We start from the raw sequence: 21,746 nt of genomic DNA on the forward strand, positions 1-21,746 counted from the left end.
TATCTGCAAATTCTTTGATGGCATTTGCTCCCATGTATAAATATTCTTTACTAACAACCCCATCCTGTACAACCACATAATAAAAACTAGAAGGTTCATGTAGCTGGTATGATGTAATTGAAGGTTCGTCAGGATCTGGGATACAGAATGCAAGAGGTTTGAGAATTGATTCAAAATCACAGACTATATATGCTGGGTGTTCCAACAGGGCTTCAAATTTTTTGAATTTGGCATTTTCACTTGAATTAGGCATCACCATATGAACAGGTTTATGGTTGCCACAGTATTTCAGATGCTCAATTAACTTGTTTTTAGCAATTTCTGCATTCTGTTCACAAACACCATTCACCATTTTTCTACCATCAAATACAATTAAACATCTTCTACACAACTTAAATATTGTATTGGATTTGTCTAGTTGTGTTCTGACTAAAGCTTCAAGATTATGTATCAGAGTATAATGGCGTGTATCATCCTCTTCAATTAAGAGCAGATCAATCTGAACCTCAGAATCATCATCAAGTGTACTGATTCTGAGAGGATCTATCAAGCAATTGCCATGGCCAGTAGAACAAATAAATACATAAATAGATAATTGTTTACCATTAATATCCCGGGCCTTTTTTTCAAATTTATCAATATTCTGAACAGACATTGGATATTCTAAACCCTCCATTGCTTCATCAAAATCATTTTCATGTTGTTTATAATAAGTTATTCTCTCAGGATTCCTTGAAACTGGATACAAAGCAGCTAAAATACACCACAAAAAGAGTTTCTCATCATTATTTTTTATGTTAACCACGGCTGTTTTGTTTTTTATATTGGCAGGTAATGGCAGATATGTAGATCCTTGTAATGGGCTGAATTCAGAAATATTAATATATAACTTGTGTGGAGATCCGCATAGGCTCCATCCTGATTCTTTTGCAGCAAATGCAGAGTGTTTAATATTCAATTGATCTATCAAACTGCTTATTATTTTGTCTCAATTTGTATTTGAATATACAGGTACAGTTTCTGTTATGTGGGGCTGTGTAAATTTTGTGCCATTTGATTTCTTATATTGTGTAAACAATTTGAGGGACAGCTTATAAGAGCCATTTTGTGCATTTAGAATTGCCTGCACATCAGGATTTATACTGTTCAAAAAATTCTTAAGGCGAAGAGGGACAATTACGCACCAGGCATGCATTTATTCCAATATCGTCGGAATGAGCAATGCTACTAAAAAGATCTCCGCCAGAAATGAAGAGTATGAATTTCTCCCCATGTGGCAAGTGGAAGCGGTTTCCTAAGTTGATTATTAAGCCTTATGCGATTTTTGAAAAATATGATGAATTAGTATTTACCGAATCCCATGTATTCCTTATTGGACATCAACTTCAACTTCAAGTTATGGCTCATCAAATGGGAGTTTCGACTTTTCCTACTGCTATGACATAGTTCTACGTGTCCTTTTTCCGTCCATGTACTTTTCTACGTCATCGGATGTTTGATATTCCCGAGAGAACGAAAAAAATAATGGTCCCATAAGCCCAGTGCATTTCTCCTTGCCTCCTACGGCCATCCTGGCAGTGTTGCCAAACCTGATGTGCATAATAGAGCTAAATTTCACCATTAATATAGCTAAAGAGGACTTTCAAGGAGCTACATTAACGAAGGCTGCATAAAGTGCCTACTAGGGTAATTTTAGTTGTCAGAGGGGTGGGGGTGCTGCTATGACCGTTAGCTTTAAAGTGATGGCAATTTATTCTTAGTTTTCACCGCCTAGATTTGGCGGCATCACCCATCTCAATAATCCAATGATGTTAATATAAAATCGAAAATAAAGGGTTCCTGGATAAGAAAATTGTCATCTTCATCTTAGCCACAGCGCTATATATAAAAATACATGGGGAGGAAAGAAGAGGTGGGTGACGCAGCCTATAGCTATACGAATATCACGTCACGTGCAAAATGTACACTCATGGCAAAAGTTGGTATTTATGGGCCGGAGCCAGTGGTGGCATCATAGTAGGGCAGAGGGCGGGTGCTACAGTTCACAGTCAAACGAGTGCACGAAAAAGCCAGATCTGGCTCCAAAAGAGCGAAGTTGGCAACAGTGATCAGCAGCTGCCCCAGCGAGAAAGACCTAGGGGAAATTGTCCCTCCTCGCCTTAATACCACATTTTTGCTCTGATACAAACCGGTAATCCCTTAATTGGCCGTTAAAACTGCTATGGATGGGTTCATAGCGTGGCTGCTTTGCTGGTCCAGCATTAACAGGTGTTTCATGCTTTCTTTTCAGACCAGATGTAGATGGTTGTGGGGGCAATGTTGATGACTGTGCAGAACAAGTACCTATATGTTTATATGTGAAGTATTCCATGCTATATTTTCTATGGCATTTAGGGCATATTTTTGTGGGAATTCTGCATTTGTCTGGATTACAATTCCTTTGATGCTTAGCCCAATTGGGGCTAGATATATTCTTATTGCATTGATTACAATATTTTTGATTTGGCATTTTTGTTGTTGTTTATTATATAAGATTTCCTGGGGTCCAAATCAAAATTCTATGCTTAATAAAAAATATCAGTTGGGTTCAGCAGTGTGTTTTGTATATTTAGTGTGTGTGTGTGTATGTGTGTATGTGTGTTAATATTTTTGGCTTTGGTATTTATATAAAATTTCTTGGGGTTCAAATCAAAACTCTATACTTAATAAAAAATATCAGTTGGGTTCAACAATGTGCTTTGTGTGTGTGTGTGTGTGTGTGTGTGTGTAGGAGTGTGTGTGTGGGTGTGTAGGTGTGTGTGTGTGGCTTTTTGCCTTAGTTTTTAAGTGTAGCCAAAAAAAATATCAAGAGGGGCATATTTTTGACAAGTTTATGGACAACAAACTGAGAGATGTAGCTTTTACACACATGGGCAAATCTGTCTGAGGGGAGTTCTACACTGGGAATTCAAAATTCTTTAGATTTAAATATGTACACACATGGCCGATTGGGCTATATGCCCCCTCTTGACATAATTTTAAGTGTGGGCAAATCGGGGCATATGAATTCTTCTTTTCTACACTAGGATTCAAAATTCTTGGGGATTAAGAGCATATCACACTTGAAGAATTGGGGAATAAGGGCATCTTGGCATAATTTTAAGTGTGGGCAAATCGGGCTGTTTAATCAAATGACCTCTTCTTTTCTACACCTATAAGTGGTCCTGGTTGTATATACTTTTATACTACTTGTGTGGGTGTGTGTGTGTGGGTGGTTGTGGGTGTGTGTGTGTGGGTGGTTGTGGTGTGTGTGTGTGTGTGTGTGTGTGTGTGTGTGTGTGTGTGTGTGTGTGTGTGTGTGTGTGTGTGTGTGTGTGTGTGTGTGGGTGGGTGTGGGTGTGTTAATACGTTTGCTCTAGTTTTAAGTGTAGCCAAAAACAATATCAAGAGGGGCTTATTTTTAACAAGCTTATGGACAACAATCTCACAGAAGTGCCTTTTATAAGTGTAGGCAAATCAATCTGAGGGGGGTCATACTTTCCCGGGAAATTCCCGAGGGCATTTTTACAAAAATCTTGGATTAGACAGGGTTCCACACTTGAGCAAAAAGCTCATATGGGCATGTTGAGCTAGTTTTAAGTGTAGGCAAATCTGCCTGAGGGGGGGTTCATACTTTCTCGCACTGGTTATATCACAAATCATACTACTTACGCATACTCTTCGTTTCTGTAAGGTTCCATTTTCACTACGCAGTCCAACATAACCGACGTGACCAGGCCCGTAGCCAGGAATTCTTAGTAGCGGGGGACGAAGTCAATCCTAGAGGAGGCAAACTTTTAATATATTGTGTTGCATTGACAGATATAGCAGGGTACAGAGGGGCATTTGCCCATCTCCTCCAAAAGTGATAAGTAACAGGAAAGGGATGATATCTTGAAACTCCAACGAACCAAAAAGTTCGAGCAACATCAAATAACAATATTTCGATAATAACCTTTCCGACTACCAAAGAATACAAATATAAAGTTTAACATAAATAGGCTAATCGGGACTCCACATTTCATTCCAAGATTTATTTTCAAATTCTCGTATGTTTTCATCTGGGCCTATTTCAGGAATGGGCATAATGCTGCAGCATCAATAGCGCCCACCTTAATCCGGCCCTGATAACACATTACGAAGCCATGGGGTTCCAGGTTCGAGCCTGGGCATGAGTGTTCTTTGTGAGCAGAGGCGAAACCACAATTTTTTATCTGGAAGGGGGGTGAAGTACCAGGACAAACGTGCCAATAATAATAAGAATAATAGTAATATAGTGGTGGTAGTGGTAGTAATAATAGTAGCATTAAAATAAGTTATTATCATCGTAAATCATGAAAAAGGGGGTAGAAGTCGGTGCTAAAGCATTTCTGTTTGAACTAATGATTTGAAATATTTTTCCAACACGTTCAATTTCATATTAGCTGGTAATGGAAAACAAGCACACAAAGTGTATTTTTGAAAGACAGAATATGAATGACGAACATTACCTATTCTTTTTGTACATATGACACGTAATGTAAAACATGTAAATCATGTAAAACATGATTGTACACATATTCAACATGGGGCAACGTAAAATAAGAAAATACATGTTAATGCTAAATTGTGTACGTATTCAAAGTTTCTTTAATATATATATATATATATATATATACAGTGGTCAGAAGTAGCGAGCTACTTGTAGCGTCGCTACTGTAGCTAGCTACAAAATTTGTAGCTGTAGCTGTAGCGACGCTACATTTTGAAAATTGTAGTTGTAGCGGTAGCGAAGCTACAAAATTCCTGTAGTTGTAGCGAAAATTTCGCTACAGCTACATTTTTTCTTGGCATTTTGAGGTGAATTTTGAATGTGGCAACAGTGTCAGAAAAAATCGACAATAACCCTTAATGTTGCAGGAGGTTCATAAAGACAGTCTATTACATGGAGATACAGATTATCTAGATTGTAGATTATAGATATCTGCGTAATTTATTTAATTAGTATCTGAAGAATTCAGATATCCAGATAACTAAGTGACATATATGAATATATTCCTGCTAACAGCTACGTTTTTTTTAGCTGCATCGCTATTTTGGGGAGAAACATGCCTCGTTTGCTGCACCACTGGAAAAAAGTGCCTCGTTTGCGTCACCCCCGGAACAAATCCTGTGGATATGCATGGTGTAAGAGACACCAAAATGTCATTAATTGCTGTGTAAGACGCAGCTTGCAGTGCAAAAACGAGCGATGGGTTTTCCACTGCACTGACAAGGGAATAGTGCCAGCAATAAATGGCTCGGTACGTTAACAGCATTGATCATCGTCAGTATATAAGATCTCACCAGCAAGAAATTATTGTTCCAAGAATGATAGTTTCTGGAATTACAGTTATTTTCGAGATAGTATTTGTTCACAAATTTTAAAATTACAAGACGTTTAGAACACTCAGGTTTACACGACAGTTTCCTCAATAATTTTATCATATTGCAAAAAGTATGTACGAGTTATTGACTTTCCTGCAGAAACGACAATTTTCTTTAGTTAATATACATAGTTTTCAAATTTATGTATTTCTCGTACTTTTGCGTCACTTTTCTGTAACTTTTGCTAATAATGACATCATCATCATCATCCTTCGCTGTTTCCTGCCTCTGGCTGGGTCGGCATAGAAGTCAAGCCTCTCCATTTTTTCCTTGTCTTTCACAACTCCTCTCTTTCCAAGGTGTTCCAATCTTGCCTCCTAACACTCTCCACTATCTGCTCTTTCCACCGACATCTTAGTCTCCCCCTTGGCCTTATTCCCACTCCGTGTGCATTATAAGCTCTTACTGGTAGTCTTTCTGCATCCATCCTCTTCATGTGTCCGAACCATCTCATCTGTGCCTGATCTATTCTGTCCTGAAGCTTCACTACACCCACTGTCTGTCAAATCTCCTCATTTCTCATTCTATCCCTTCTAGTCTTCCTCACAAGACTCCTTAAAAAATTAATCTCCACTGCCTGCATTATTTCTTTGTCTCTCTATGTCATTGTCCAAGTCTCTGCTCCATACGTAATTATTGGCACATAGTATGTGTTACATATTACCTTCTTGCATTTCATAGGTACATCCCTATTCCATATTAATCTTCGAACGCTTTGATATAGTCCATCACCATTCATTTATCCTCCTTTGTTTACCTCCTCATCTATTCTTCCACTTCTCTCAATCATGACAATGACGATAAATGGTTTATTTAATTATTCTCTTATATATAGTTGCTTTCTGCCACTTTCGGCTAATTGTGAGAACGAGGAAGAATGATAATGAAATATTTATTCTCAAGAAAAATATGTTGATGTGAACATAAATACTTAATTATACCAAATTTTATTTGTGTATAATTGTAATAATTATGTAATTTGGGTAACACCCTAATTTCAATATTCATATATCAAATTTGAATTGATATGCCACTTGCATAGGTATGGTATTCTCAAAAACTATAGTAAAAATAAGTAACTGAAGTAACATTGCTATCAAAATTATCAAATGACTGGAATCATTATAATGAATAACAGAATCTATTTACCAGTAGTAGGGGATTTTTTTTAATACCCATATCGTTGTTTTTAAGTTTTTTATGCAGAAGTAGCGCAAAAAGTAGCGAAGTAGCGAGTAGCGAACAGGAGTAGCGTAGCGAGCTACTTTTTGGTAAATGTAGCTGTAGCTGTAGCGAAGCTACATTTTGGAAGAGTAGCTGTAGTTGTAGCGAAGCTACTTTTAAAATGTAGCGTTCTGATCACTGTATATATATATATAAAATTTAAATACATTACATGATCAATTCATCCACCAAATTGTCTCTCAAATGTGCGCGCTCCTTTTCCTCAAAATAATTGTTTATGCATTTAAGCAGCAACAATCTGAAGTACCTATATATCTGGCCTAACTTCTCTCTCGGGTAATTTAGAATGCATTACAGAAAAGAATCCTATTGGGATCAGGGTTGGCATGTTTAAAACAAAAGTGTTTAAAACACTTTGTTTTAAACGTTTAAAACACACGGCTTTGTTTTTTTTATAAATGTTTTAAACGTTTAAAACAATGTGTTTTAAACATGTTTTTTTTACAAGTGTTTAAAACACATTTTGGTGGTAGATATTTTATAGTCTGTGATAATTTTTTTGTTTGGCAACCCTGTTTTTCATTGAATCTGTGTCAATTAATCCGTGGTGCTTTACAGGTCTCACTCATCGCACAACACTTGAGCAACCTAATGTTCTGACGTCACGGGAGAAGCATTTTAATTTTAGGCTAAATGCCTATGTTGATAGGTTAGGCAGGCTAGCTATGTATGCACAAGGTAGCAAAATTGTTGTGCGACAAGAAAGACCCGTGCTTTACTGTAGAAATCGAAACCTCTCAGTTCCTTGTTTCGTATCGTCCTGTAAGTTTGAGACTGGTGGAAGCTTGAAATGGAAAGTAATATCTTAATACACAATGCGTGATTTTGATCATGACCTGATTTCTTTTTCTTTTGCGATACGATTCATTGGTCTGTATAACTGAATGAAGCGCAGATGCTTACTTTTGGTAACATAATTTTGTACTTTGAAAAAATTCATCTGGAGAATCTATTATGACACTGCGGTTTTTTTTCTGCTATATAAACTGTTCAGGCAGCAGGAAAAATTTAACCGTGATTTTTTCAAGACGAGGATAGGAATTCTATAATATTTAGTTTCTTGAAATTTAGATTAATATAAATCCTAACCTACTTCAGTAGTGGCGGAAAAAGGGGGGCTATTACCAACAACTTTTGTCCCTTCAGTCACGGGCGCCGACTTGTCAAAATTATTGGGAGGGGGCTCTGATCACTGAATAAATTAATGAATGACTCACTCTCTCCTTTTTTTAAGTTTTGGCCGCAGTGTTCGGAATCTCATAAAAGCTAGGGGTGTGCGGGACCCCGAAAAGTCAGGACCGGGATCGGGAAAAAAATTCCCGTTCCGATCCGGACTTCGGGAAATGATTTCCCGAATTTTCGGGATCCCGTGCAGTCGGGAAATACCGAATGCTCATTTGAAAATGTCGTTATTTCTCGACGTTTTCTGCATTGTCAATTTCTGGAACTTACCGTAAATTGTTAGTTTTTAATCCAGAAATCACTTAAAGTGAAAATGACGTGTATAATTCGAGATTTTCAGAGCTTCGGGAAATATTGAACATTTCCTGACTCAGTAGGGAAATTGAAAATTTTTCCCGTCCAGATCCCGTCCCGCACACCCCTAATAAAAGCCCATGAATTCTTCACAAATATCATTTTTTTATTCACAGTTCGAATGCAGAATATTAATTGTCCACGGATGGATGTGTCACAAGTTTCGTCAACCATAATAGCAAAATATTCCCGACTTTTATTCTCTGCTACAACGGAGCGCGAAACAGATCTCCCTAATATATCAATTATCTCGTTCTGAATGTCATGCGAGAGCCATTTGTAGCCCGAACGTCCCATCCACTACCCTATTTCATGCACATCGTCTTTTGAAACGTTTTTTTAGTAAAAATTTTAACAATACTCATAATTACATACTTAGTATATACTAGTAATAAATCATGCGTTTTGCTGTCTCTGGTCATAGCCTCCCTAAAGTTGATGGTTTAGCGGTTTCAGTCCCCCAAAGTTGATGGTCTAGAAAATTTTAAATGTTTATTAAAAGTTAACTTCATGTGGTACAATTCAGAGTAAACTTTACAAGAGAAGCAAAATAATACATTAGATCCTCTTAAGCAAAATTATTGGGGGGGCTCTGCCCCCACATTGTTAATATTGGGGGGCTCGAGCCCCCCAAGCCCCATGGAGTCGGCGCCTATGCCTGCATTAGAGGTGTGCGGGATCCCGAAAAGTCGGGACCGGGATCGGGAAAGAAAATTTCCGTCCCGATCCCGACTTCCGGAAATGACTTCCCGACTTTTTGGAATCCCAAGCAGTCTGGAAATTCCGAATGGTCATTTTAAAACGTCGTCAATTCTAGACGTTCTCTGCATTGTTGTTTTGTACCAGAAGTGCAAAAACAAGCACGTAAGATGGAAATTACGGGTAGAATTCGAGATTTCAAGAGCTTTGGGAAATTTCAAACACATCCCGTCCCGAAAATTTTCCGACTTTTTCGGGAAATTGAGAATTTTCCCCGTCCCGAATGTCGGGATTTAAAGAATTTCCCGTCCCGACCCAAAAAATTCTGTCCCGCACACCCCTACCCAGCAGTATGGTAAACCTTATCTCCAAAGGGAAATAAACTGTCCTTGTCGCCAATGTACTCATAAAAATGAGTATTTTTTCTGTTTAACGACTTTAACTATAATTTACTGGGAAAAGGTTGAATTTGTTTTGTTTAAAACATGTTTAAAACATGTTTTTTTAACTCATGTTTAAAACTATGTTTAAAACAAAAAAAAAACATGTTTTAAACATAAAAAAACAGTTTGTTTTGTTCTTTTTTAAAAAAAACACACAAATTTTGCCAACCCTGATTGGGATCGAAGCGAGCAGGAAAATCTTTAGATCCAAATATTTGCAAACTGAAAACAATATTGATTTAATAGGGCGCAAATAATTTCACGGGGCGCCATGGCATCCTCACATTCGGGTCTGGCCTCATAATACAGCATTTTTACCTCTGGACTACGGTTTTTCGTTGTTTTTCAAAAAATCATAGAAAAAATATTTTTAATTTGTTTTTATCTACCACACATTTCTTAAATCTACAAAACTTCCTCTTTTCAATGAACAAAAATTTGTTAAATTTTATTTTTATTTTCAGACATTTCTGAATATTTTTTTCAGCAGTTTTGTGAAGAAAAAAAGTACAACATTGTAACAAATGTTAATATAGAGATATTTTAAGTTCGTAATCTGGAAATTTCAATAATTAACTACATAAACTATCAATACATGTTTTGAATCTTGCATAAGAATACTTCTTATGTGCACATAACAAAAAATAATTACAAATTACAGGTAATTAGCTTTTGTATGAAAAAGTGGCTGCAGGACAGGACCAGACGATGTATCAGATGGTTCTTTGTCATCTGTAAAAATTAAACAAATAAATAAATAAACTAAATAAATAAAATAAATTTTCATTTGACATACCTACACTATACAAATAATAATTGGAAAAACTAAAAATACATCAGTGCATGTAGGAGAATCAAGCAAGAGGCAAGATGAATAGACCCAAAAAGATTTGCCTCTTCTCACTTCATTCATAAAATACTAGAGTTTGCAACACTGTTTATATTGTCAACAATTAATTATTACGAATATAACCTACCTTCCAAATCTTCAAATTCATCTGCATCATCAAAATCGTCGCTAACTTCAAACTCTGAGATGCAATTTCCGTTATGCAGTTTGGATCTAACGACGCCATTCTAAACAATGCAACGTACATCGACCCGAACACAAACAGTCCCAGGTGCGAGATAAATAATAATAATAATAATAATAATAATTTTTATTGTAGAAACATGTGAGAACATCACATGTATTACAATCGTCAGAAATATACATATAAAGTATCTATAGATCTTACAAAAAAAACATCCAAAAAGCATTTTAGAAACGTAACACCACTTACATAAATTTAGTTGTTAACATTATTGTTTTACAATCATAACTATTTTACCTAATACAATTAATTTCAAAGAATTCTTCTACCCTATATATACAGTTATCGGTTAATATTTTTGTACTTTTCTTTTGAATTCTAAAAAGGGCAGTTGCCTTAAAGACAGAGGGAGAGCATTGTGAAACTTAACTGACATGTAGTAGAAGGTTTTTTGTGTCTTCTTGTAATTACATCTAAACAATCCTAAACAATCCCTATTTCTGGTTTGATAGGCATGTGAACACCCTAACTCCTCATAAATGTGAATGTTCTCTTTTATATAGAGTAGGCATTGGAATACAAAGATAGCAGGAGCTGTCATAATACCTAGTCTAACAAAACTTAACTTACAGTGGCCACGGCTTGGAAGACCACACATTAATCTTACACATATTTTTTGCATTTTTAATAACCTTTTTATTGAAGGCTGATGACCCCAAAGTAAGGTACCATAGCTTAAGTGACTGTGTATCTGTGCATAATAAACAGTTTTTAGCAGAGTCACCTAGCGGTCGGAATTTCATCAGAGCGGCTTGAATGAACACGCACATGAGACGAAGTACGAACATAGCCCGTAGTTAATCGGCAAAGCGATTGCATACTGCAGGACGGGCATATTGACTTTAAGTGCCCTGCGGGCTATGCCCGTCGTGAGACCAGAATGTGTTAACTTTTCTTTCCCATTTAGATCGTTTCGGCGGCTCCCATGGCTGACTCCCGCCGCCCCCTAGGTATAGCTCTGAACTTGGAATATAAGGATAGGAGATATTGCGTTTGCGAGCGAAGCGAGCAAGAAAATTTTACGAAATGTACTTTTATTTTTATAAAATTTGAAATCGAGGGTGCAATTGCCCCTCTGTGCCCCCTGCAAGTGCCCTTAGCCGTCTGGAAGAAAAGTGCAAGAAACTCTTGGAAATTAATTCCATCTTGAGTATCCATTTGTCCTGCTATTCTTAGATTCTGCTAATCATGTTTCTTTACTTCAATGTTTACCCCCCCCCCCTAGATTGGACTTCCGTCCAAGATTGGTGTGAATATATGCCCCTGCCCCCCTGTAGTTCTGTATTTTTCACAGGGAGGAAAGGCAGGCTCTCAGGGTGGGGCAACTGCCCCCTCTGCCACCCCTCTAGCTACGGGCCTGGACGTGACTCCCACAGTACGATTAGACTGTGTACTGATTGTATCTATACAACGGCCGCGTCCGAATCGGCAGCAGATGTCACCTAGAGGACCGTTCCATCCGGGGACTCAGCGAACCCCGAATTCGCGGCAGACGTGGAGACGGAGGGGAGAGCAGAGAGGCGCGACAGATGCACGCTGGAACTCGCTGTGATCCTGCGCTTGGCAGCCATATTCCAACTTTCACTTTGTACAGACAACATTTACTGATTAAACGATGTATAACTCAGTGATACTTTAACATTTTATCGATAATACTGAATGTAGAAAAATTGTAAATGATGAAATAGCATGTTACATTTTTAATATGAGTAGTAAATAGGTGGAAATCATTGTGATGTTTGTTTGGCGTCTGCTTTCTTCTTCCGTACGGTGCGCCTGCGCCCCAGGGCGCTGTGGGTGAAGTTCGGGCTGACACCTGGCGGGAAAAGTGACAACCGTACTACAAGGGGACATGTATATTCGGACGACTTGGACGTGACTTCGACGGCATGCGAGAGCAACGGGAGAGAACGGGACGTAGCTCTTGCCAATTCGGACACTGCCCAAGTCACCACTCTATATGCTGTTTCATTGCAATGCCACCTCTCTTGGAAATGTTCTGTTTGATTACAACGCCACCTCTCGGAAATGTTCTGTTTTGAAAACAAAGAGCAAATCTCGGACCGCGCAAGGAGTAAAGCACTGGGTGTTTACAAAATGCAATAAATGACGGCTTGTACCCATACATTCCCACACATTATCTCGAAAACGGCTCGTTTGCAGACCCATGTTAACTGAGACTTTCTTGCTTCTATTATCGTGTACTCTTTCACCTGTGTCAGTTTGCGCTATTACTTATGAGACTCCCTGTATATATTTTATATATATATATATATATATATATATATATATATATATATATATATATATATATATACCTTACATTTATACCTGCCCACCCTAATCTATCAATTTACAGCTTCTGTCCACCCGGTCGAAAATTTCTGGCGCCGCCCCTGCCTCCTGCGTCACAGATTTGAAAACGTCCTCTGTACAGACTAGACAGGCCTGACGTCACCCTTTAGAAATGCATGCAGGCAGGGCTTCTTCGTCCCGTAAACTAGCATGGGCCGTGCAAGCGACAGTCATTTCTTACTGCTCCATTTCTTGGATATGAATTATACCCTAACAGTATAGCGGTATTTACTATAATTCAGCCACTCGGTAGAGGGTTTTCATTAGGCTGACAAAGCAATACTGGTAAGGTAACAGTCTATGGCTGAACATGTGAACAGCCTTGTTCATTGCCACTAATAGGTTCTGACTGGCAAGAAATTATTGTTACAAAAATGTCTTTTCTGGAATTACAATTATTTTCGTCATATTTTCTTCGCAATTTTTAAAATAACAATACGTTTAGACAGGGTGCGAAATCACTGCAGATTGGTGGGGGAAGCAGCAGACAGTCACACACACACACACACATACACACACATACTATGTGTGTGTGTATATATATATATATATATATATATATATATATATATATATATATATGTAATGTCATTAAATATGTGTCAATTATTAAATAATGAAATTAAATTATAAAATATACAATATATTATATCGACAGTCCTTCATTCAAAATGTAATTACAAATTGAAGATTTTAATGCAGCTACTACTGATGCTATGAACAATGATTTGCCTTAGGAGGGAGGGACAAAAATTAAGAGACATTAAGAGAAGATAATAGTTTCCTGTATAAAATCCACATATAAATGCTAATACGTGTTTTATTAATATATTTATGTACTTCGCGGTTGCTAACGAAAGCCGATGAAAAATGGAGAAGAAAAAACTAGTCGGTCTTATTTCTGTGTTCTGGGGATAGCTGCGTTCAGTGTCCTTAGAGATGAGGCTGTTTGTTGTCCGTTCTTTTTGTACGTTTTCGATATTATTCCAGTCAAATATATTCGAATCCCAAATTAATTGGTGGGGGGAAATTTTAGGACAAGATCATTGGTGGGGGAAATTCCCCCTGTCGCCCCTGAATTTCTCACCCTGCGTTTAGAACACTCGGGTTTACACGCAAATATCTTCATATAAGAGGTGATATGGTAACAAAAAAATTTACGCGGAGTTTTTAAATTTCCTGTAGTAAACGACAGTTTTCTTCAGTTAATATATTATATATGGCAAATTTATGTATTTATCCTACTTTTACGTCGCTTTTCCGTCATATTGTTTAATTGTTGGTATGTATCTTCTCTAATGTCACATTTCTTCCCACTTTTGGGTAATCGCGACAATGACTACGAGCAGTATTCGAAGTCGGGGTGCAGGATAAACTCCCCCACCCCCACTGCCACCAACACCAACCAGCACAATCTAAGTATCGCCTAACCTGCCCGTCTCATTTCGAAACATTCACTTTTTCCGTCTCCTTTAATGAGATGAGACGAGAAATGTCTCTTCTTGTGAGCAACACTAACGTTAACAATAGAAGTATCCCCTTAGGCCTACTGTCCCCAAAGGCTCGAGCAAACCCCCCTCCTCCACTAAACAACTTCCAGTTCAATGAAAGGATATTCACAAAGGAACAGTCATGCCCAGCTCGAGAGTCAAACCTGGAACATGTGAGTTCCTCAGTTAAATCATGAATTTTGTGTATAATAATTACAACGCCAGTTCATTCGTGGTAATTCTGAATCGGCAGTTTGGTTTGCATATACACATATAAGCAGGATAATATCCAGTTTTAGAAGGCTCGTAGCGTTGAAAAGAGGAGTCAAACAAACAAACAAAAAAATATTTAAGAAAAGTTGATTTATCTTTATGATCTCTATGCACTGTGAAAGTTTGTACGATAAGCCTTTGCATAAGTTGTCAATTCTATTTTTCGAGACTTGACACAAGAACGAGAATTGCCCTCCGAAATCGAGACGAGACTGTCAACGAGGCATTTACAAGACTGCCATGTCTCGTCTCGATAGGATCCCTAGTGATGAAGTTGTGAACCAATTAATTAATGCGTTCGGGGAAAGAAATGAAGCAGCTTTTTTCGCAGTACAAAATTCAAAATATATTTCAGTATGTGATATAATGATATATACAATACATTATTTCCTTGTAATAATTACACATAAACTTAGCTTTCAAATGTACTGTGCAACTGATGTAATCTTCTCAGGGCCGGTTTTTCAATGTACAGTTATTCTTTCTGTTAATTACCTGCCAGTTGGAGATAATCGCCACTCTTAACCAGCACCGGTTTTTTCAATGTGAAATTAACAGGGAGTTACCGAATCGTGAGTTTGTACTCGAAAATACTATATTGGTAATGTTGAAGTGCGGAAAATAGGGAATCGATCTGCTCGCCATCTATTAGTATAGTTTCAAACAGCCTGGCGTTCAAATATAGAACTTACGAAATAAATTAACGAAAACAAGCACTACAGATTTGGTTTTCTTCTAATAAAAGTCAATTCCGTGTGGGGGAAATGCTGTTATGATGCGCAATCGCACATACTTTCTTGTAGAAGAAGCGTGAAGAACTCAAAGGTCGAAACATTAATAATATCTGTCTGCTGATATAAACATTATTAATATGTAGATATTGTACATTTGACTGCATGATTTGCACCTCTCTATGCATGTTTGTTGTAGGTCAAGTTCTAAAAATATAAAGGTACGAGTAATAATAATTTTAAAACTTACTGTAATATTTTTTTCGAGAAGATCGTTTAACAATAAAGCATGAATTGAAGGCAACACACGTAATAAATAATTGACCGAAAAAAAAGATCTGTGACCAGGATTCGAACTCATATTACAAAACACAACACGCCTGCACCTAACCACTGCACCAAATTACTGTTTGGAGATTCAACCATATAGTTAGGTAGAACAGATATCCTTGTCACAAATTCTCCAACACAACCTCACCAAGCGAATTCTAGCAAGTACGCTGCTTAATTTCCATATTTGCATGGACATTGGTAAGCTCTGCCAAACAAAAGAAGTCTTCTTCTGTGCAAATTTAACATTTTTATGAATCATATCTTGTTTAATCTGACAGTGAAGTTGGGAGTGTGGAACTTCGATAGCTGCATGGGGCAGCCATGTTGCTTCGCAACTTCCAGTTAGGATGGTAATTGCAAGAAGAAGTACCAGTAAAGATAATCACCACCAGAGTTCCAGTTACGAGCTAGCTGTACATTAAAACACTGAAATTTTCACAAACTTTCAGTTACGTGCTAACATGAACTTTAACAGAAATGAAACACCGACTGAAATTGCCTTATGGAAAAGAAAAAGTAAAGTGAAGAACGTGGAAATTTTTATTTTGCACTATATGGTTTATAGTAAATTTCGATAAATATAAGTTTAAAATATATTTTTGAAAATTTTGTCAGTAACCAATTTTACAAGCAATAGTTTTCTCGTTACTTAATGAAAACACGCACGCAGCATAACTCTTTTGTTTATCATTCACGTGAGCAGCAGGGATATTTAATAGAAGAATGACCATTATAAAGCATAGCTTTCCCTTCCATTACCGTTCCTTCTTCCATTATTTAACTCTACACAGATTTGCAAAACTGCTGTGCACGTTGGCTCTCCGTGGACTACCCCCAGTAAACTGGACGCTCGAAGCAGACGACAAACGAGCTCTCTCTGAGTAGTGACGTATTAACATGGCGTGGTGTGTTTTTCAGCGCAACGCTAGCCTCCCAACTTTGGAAGACTGGTTTCCCCCTTAAACTGAACGCAGAGAAACGCGGCAACTTACAGGGGTCATTTTCCTAGGGTGCAGTTTTTTTAAAAAAATTGAGTGGAAATGTCCATTGCATACATAGCATGATGAAATCACAATAAAACAAAGACCGAATCTGCTGCCACGTGCATGTCTCTTTTGAGGTTAGCAGCGAAAGAATGTGCAAGCAGACACTACCATCCAATTTTTTTTCTTTTTTGGCAAATCCCGGCCTCGACTTTTCATGATCCAGCACATCCCTACTTGCCACCATTTGAAACAACTCTTCGGTGGAAAAACCAACTGCATTGAGGTTTCTGGTGATGGTTGATGTTTTCATCACTCAAACGGGATGGAATTACGAACGCGTTGTAATGGTGGTAGTTGTACAGGTGTTTCAATACGTCCCATTTTGAACTAAGATGAAACTTGCAAAAGCGAAAGTTACGTTCTGTCATTTTATACAGTAGTTATCTTTGAACATGTACAGTTATAGTAAGCTTTAAAAATTAAGTTCAGTCTTTACATATATTTTCAGACAAGTTTGTTTGACTCACTTTTGTCATGGACAATTAGAGTTTTCCGTACAAACGGTGATTTCCTGCTACAACCCGGCGTAGCTTATGAAAATTGAGTTTACCTGCGATGTGATAGAAGTTTTATAGCCAAGGAAACCTAAGTTTGATACTAGAAAATGCCTGTCACGAGTAATCTTTTATCTCAAGTATTATCATCGAATGATATAGAGAAGTTGTCCCAAGACGGAGTGAAGAAATTAGAAACTCATTTAGAGAACATAAACAAAGAAAGTGAGGATTTGCGTAGTAGGAATGGTAAGTGTGCATCTTGTTCGTTTTGGACAAGATTTTATGGACTAAGTTTTGTCATTAATCGCCTCTTTTCTGGGGAAATTTTAGTATGAAAGTATATGTTTCTGATGCAGTACTTTGCTACTAATTAATGGTAGCACGTGCAATGTTGAAACTCTGTTCTCGCAATCTCGTTTCTTACTGTCCCAGTTTCGAGTCCTGGCATAGGCATCATCAATTTAATGTCCGCGACTACTTTCACCATGTGATGGGAACAGCATATGAGGCTATTTTCACCAGCAAAAATTATGACCTGAATCTTATCATGACATTGTAGCAAGCAACAGCTTTCGTGCATCGGACGGACATTATTATAGAAAAATACATGATTTAGCGGCCAAATACATTGAGAAATGCGAGAAAACACTTATATGACCTTCCGAAATTACACAAACTCAATTCCGTAAGTACTTTCTCCTGTATGGTACTAGTTTACCATCCTTCGGACACATATATTTATTTTTACAGAAGAAACTACTTACCGTAATAAGTTTCTGTAGCATTGTCGAACATCGGGAAGGTGTTTTGTGTGATTTGGGAATGTTTCAGAGCTGAAATTTATGTTGTTCGTTGAAAATTAATTCTCCGACGGAGATAGCGTTTGGCGCGTACATCTTCAGACACCATCACGTTCGTACACCATCACCTTCGTACACCGTCGTGACTATCATGACGGGTCGTGATTGTGTTTTGTTGGTATGCAGTGTTTCGAACTGTCTGCGTTCGCGACTATACCTGCCGCAAAATTAGTTTGGTATTGACACTTGAGAACCACGTGTTGAAATCGGGTCTACGTCAGTGCGGGAGGGTGGGTTGCTGGCATGCGAGCCAATCAAAATCTTCCCAGTGCTTCACCCAGGCCCTGGTTACCTAGCAACAGAAAAAGTTTTTCTCGGTGTTGCCGCTTATCGGCCGATTCTTCCTGCGATCAGATTTCATGTTGTTGGGAGAGGACGTGTTGTTTGTTTGTTGCGTTGCGTTACTGTGATATTTTAACCAGTCCGTTTGTTTAGTGTTTATTGAATTTAGAGTATTCTTTGTTGTATATAGCGTGTTGTTTTAGTGTGTTATTTTTTGTACGTAATTTTCTGTGTTCTTGAGTGAGTCGTGAGCTTGTGTGAAGAATGTCAAGCACAGGAGGCAATACTCGAGATGACAATGTACCAAAGAGGCCATGCACTAAAAGAAAAGGAATTCTTCTCAAAGGACAAACGCGGGAGATGGTTTGTTCTGAGCGCAAATAATTTGAGCAAGAGAAAAACAATGGGGGTCCAATCATTTCTGTAAACAAAGTTCTGGACAGGACTGCTGCTGCTTTCGGCGTGTCTAAGAACACTATTGTTACCATAGGGAAAGAAAAATATAATGTGGTAGAAACAAATAAATAAATAAATGCGAGGCTTCAAAATTGGAAACCCCAGGAAAGAATAGGAATATCAGTAAACGCGTGACAAATTTAGATACTTTTCAGCAAGATGCTATTCTCGCCATATTTACTCTTATTATAGGAGGAAAGATCATCCCACTGTTGGGAAACTGCGCGTTTCGTTGAAAGATTCGATATTTTTTCAAGGTGGGGAAACATCTTTAAGGACAGTCATAAAATATCTGGGATTCTCATACAAAAAAAAAAAAATAATGGACCCAAAGTAAACTATGGAGGCATATGGAGATGTGGAGGTAGAGCTCCACACATTCTCGACCTCGACCTAGGCCATATTATGGAGGTGATGCGGTGATGTGGTTCACCAACCGCCTTTACCACAGGTTTGCCCCAGGTACTCACTTGGGCTGAGTCGACCCCGGAGCCGCTCGGGATATTTGAAAAAGTTCCACAAACCACCGCGGGTCTCCCGCGTGAAAGTCAGACGCCCCACCAACTGGACTTTGTGCACTTCAGTTGCGGTACAATTGAAAGACGGGCAGACTTTAACGGCGACTTCGGAAAGAAATGATTATTGAATGTGTGTATACAGAATGGATTGAAAAGGTAACCTGTAAACAATGCTCGTTTCATTAATTCGTTCATGTTGTAAGGGAGATGGAAATGAATAGAAAAAACAATAACACATTCATCATTGTTGTCATCGTTGTTATTCCATTTTCCTCGAAAAACAATAACACATTTCATCATTGTTGTTCCTTTTCATAACACGTTTTCCTCAACACAGCGTCAGACGGCTGCAGGGCGTACTGTACCGCATGATATGGCAACACCGTGACGCGTGTTCCTTCAGCTCTCAATACCAAACTAATTTTGCGGCAGGTATAGCGTTAGAACGTGAAACGGGATGTAGAAGAATGACGTTTGCTGGATGTGTGATTAAGTTTGTACCGGGTGTGGAGGATTAAGTGAAGTTTCTGATTTTGGGCCTCGTAATCACGAATCTGCACTTAAAATTTGGCGCTCACGTATAAATTTGGCGTTTATTTGGGGGCAGGTGAATCCGGCCAATTTCTAACATGTCCTTAACAGGGAGTCTATAGAAACAGGTGGGGCCGCGATAGCGGTTGGGGGTGGTAGGTCAATTACCCCAGGGGTGGAGCCCGGAACCGGCGGGAAATTCGGAAATCGAGGGTGTGGAAATAAGAACTTAAATGTGGCGTTTATTTGGGGGCAGGTGAATCCGGCCAATTTCTAACATGCCCTTAACAGGGAGTCTATAGAAACAGGTGGGGCTGCGATAGCGGTTGGGGGCGGTAGGTCAATTACCCCAGGGGCGGAGCCCGGAACCGGCGGGAAATTCGGAAATCGAGGGTGTGGAAATAAGAACTTAATTAAGATTATTTTGCTATTTCCACGTGTGAGCGCCAAATTTTAACTGCAGATACGTGATTACGGGGCCAAAATTGGTGAGTATACCGAATTTCAAACAAAATGAAGAAATTCCCAGTATTGTAAAATCGCTCCTTAAAATTTGTTGTCGGGCATTTCTTGGGTTCCGAAGGTTGAAACACTGCATAACAATTGAAAATCAAGAAAAGAGAAGGCCGATGCGTCATCCCGACGCGTCATTATTTACGACGGTATCCGCGCCATGTTGTGTGTGAGGCAGCGGAAAGGTAGGAGAAAGAAGTACTCGTAGTGTGAAAAATTGCTATTAGTTTGATCAAAGCAACGTCAATAAACCTTCAGGAATGTTCCGCGAGGCAGATACGTAAGTACGAATGTCAAAAATTTGACAAAAGACAAGCACGACGCGTGATTATGTGGGAAGGTGCACTCGGCATATTGTGTCTGAGGCAAGAAGTAGTGGTAATGTGAAAAATTGGAATTAATTTCATGAAAACAACGTTAATACACCTTCAGGAATGTTCCGCGAAGCACATACGTAAGTTAGAATGTCAAAAATTGACTAAACGAAAAAAATAGGGGTGTCCGAAGGATAGTAAATTTTTACCGTCCGAAATGGAAGCTCGTATTCCTTCTCCCGCCGCATGCGAGGTTCGGTTGGTGATAAAGTTCCTGAATGCACAAAGCATTGCGCCAATTGACATTCATCGTCAGCTCTGTGAGGTCTATGGGCCGAACATTATGAGTAAGCAGATGGTGCGTCGCTGGTGTCGGCAGTTTTCGGAAGGTCGTCAAAGTGTCCATGATGAATAGCGCAGTGGGTGTCCATCCCTCATCACTGATGATCTGGTTGAGCTGGTGCAGCAGTGCATTGTAGAGAACCGTCGCTTCACGATTACAGAGTTGAGTAGCCTTTTTCTGCAGATATCGCGATCCGTGTTGCATGAGATTGTCACGCAGCGCCTGCTGTTCAAAAAATTGTGTGCCAGGTGGGTGCCGAAAAACCTGACACCCGAACACAAAATGAAACGTTCAGGAGCAGCACTGACATTCCTGCAACGGTACCATGATGACGGCGATGATTTCCTCGACAGGATCGTCACGGGCGATGAGACGTGGATTTCACACTTCACCCCGGAAACCAAGCAGCAGTCAATGCATTGGCGGCATAGTGGATCTCCTTTCAAGAAGAAATTCAAACAGACGCTGTCGGTACAGGAAGTGATCTGCACCATGTTTTGGGACAGGAAGGGCATTTTGCTCATTGACTTCCTCCCCAGAGGTGAAACGGTGAACGCTGACCATTACTGTGAAACACTAAGGAAATTGCGACGTGCCATTCAAAACAAGAGGCGTGGCATGCTTACTGCAGGTGTTGTGCTCCTCCATGACAATGCCACATACGGCTCGGCGCACAGCAGCTGTTTTGACGGAATTTGGCCGGGAGTTGTTTGATCATCCACTTTACTATATGGAAGGTTAAAATTTCTGCGCCTATGATTGC

General features: G+C 38.8%; 1 protein-coding gene across 1 annotated transcript in view; it reads left to right on the forward strand.

Moving 5' to 3' along the window:
• Nucleotides 1–17,180: 17,180 nt before the first annotated feature.
• The window catches only part of Mgtor (nuclear basket protein megator), a 362,060-nt gene continuing 357,494 nt past the window's right edge, over nucleotides 17,181–21,746 (forward strand). The window contains exon 1 of the mRNA XM_083118344.1: nucleotides 17,181–17,412. Coding sequence (XP_082974470.1) covers nucleotides 17,274–17,412 — 139 coding nt within the window. The 5' untranslated portion in view covers nucleotides 17,181–17,273. The remainder of the gene's footprint in view (nucleotides 17,413–21,746) is intronic.

This window comes from Lepisma saccharinum, chromosome 3 (genome assembly GCF_977018435.1).
Source record: "Lepisma saccharinum chromosome 3, izLepSacc3.1, whole genome shotgun sequence".
Classification (NCBI taxonomy): Eukaryota; Metazoa; Arthropoda; class Insecta; order Zygentoma; family Lepismatidae; genus Lepisma; species Lepisma saccharinum.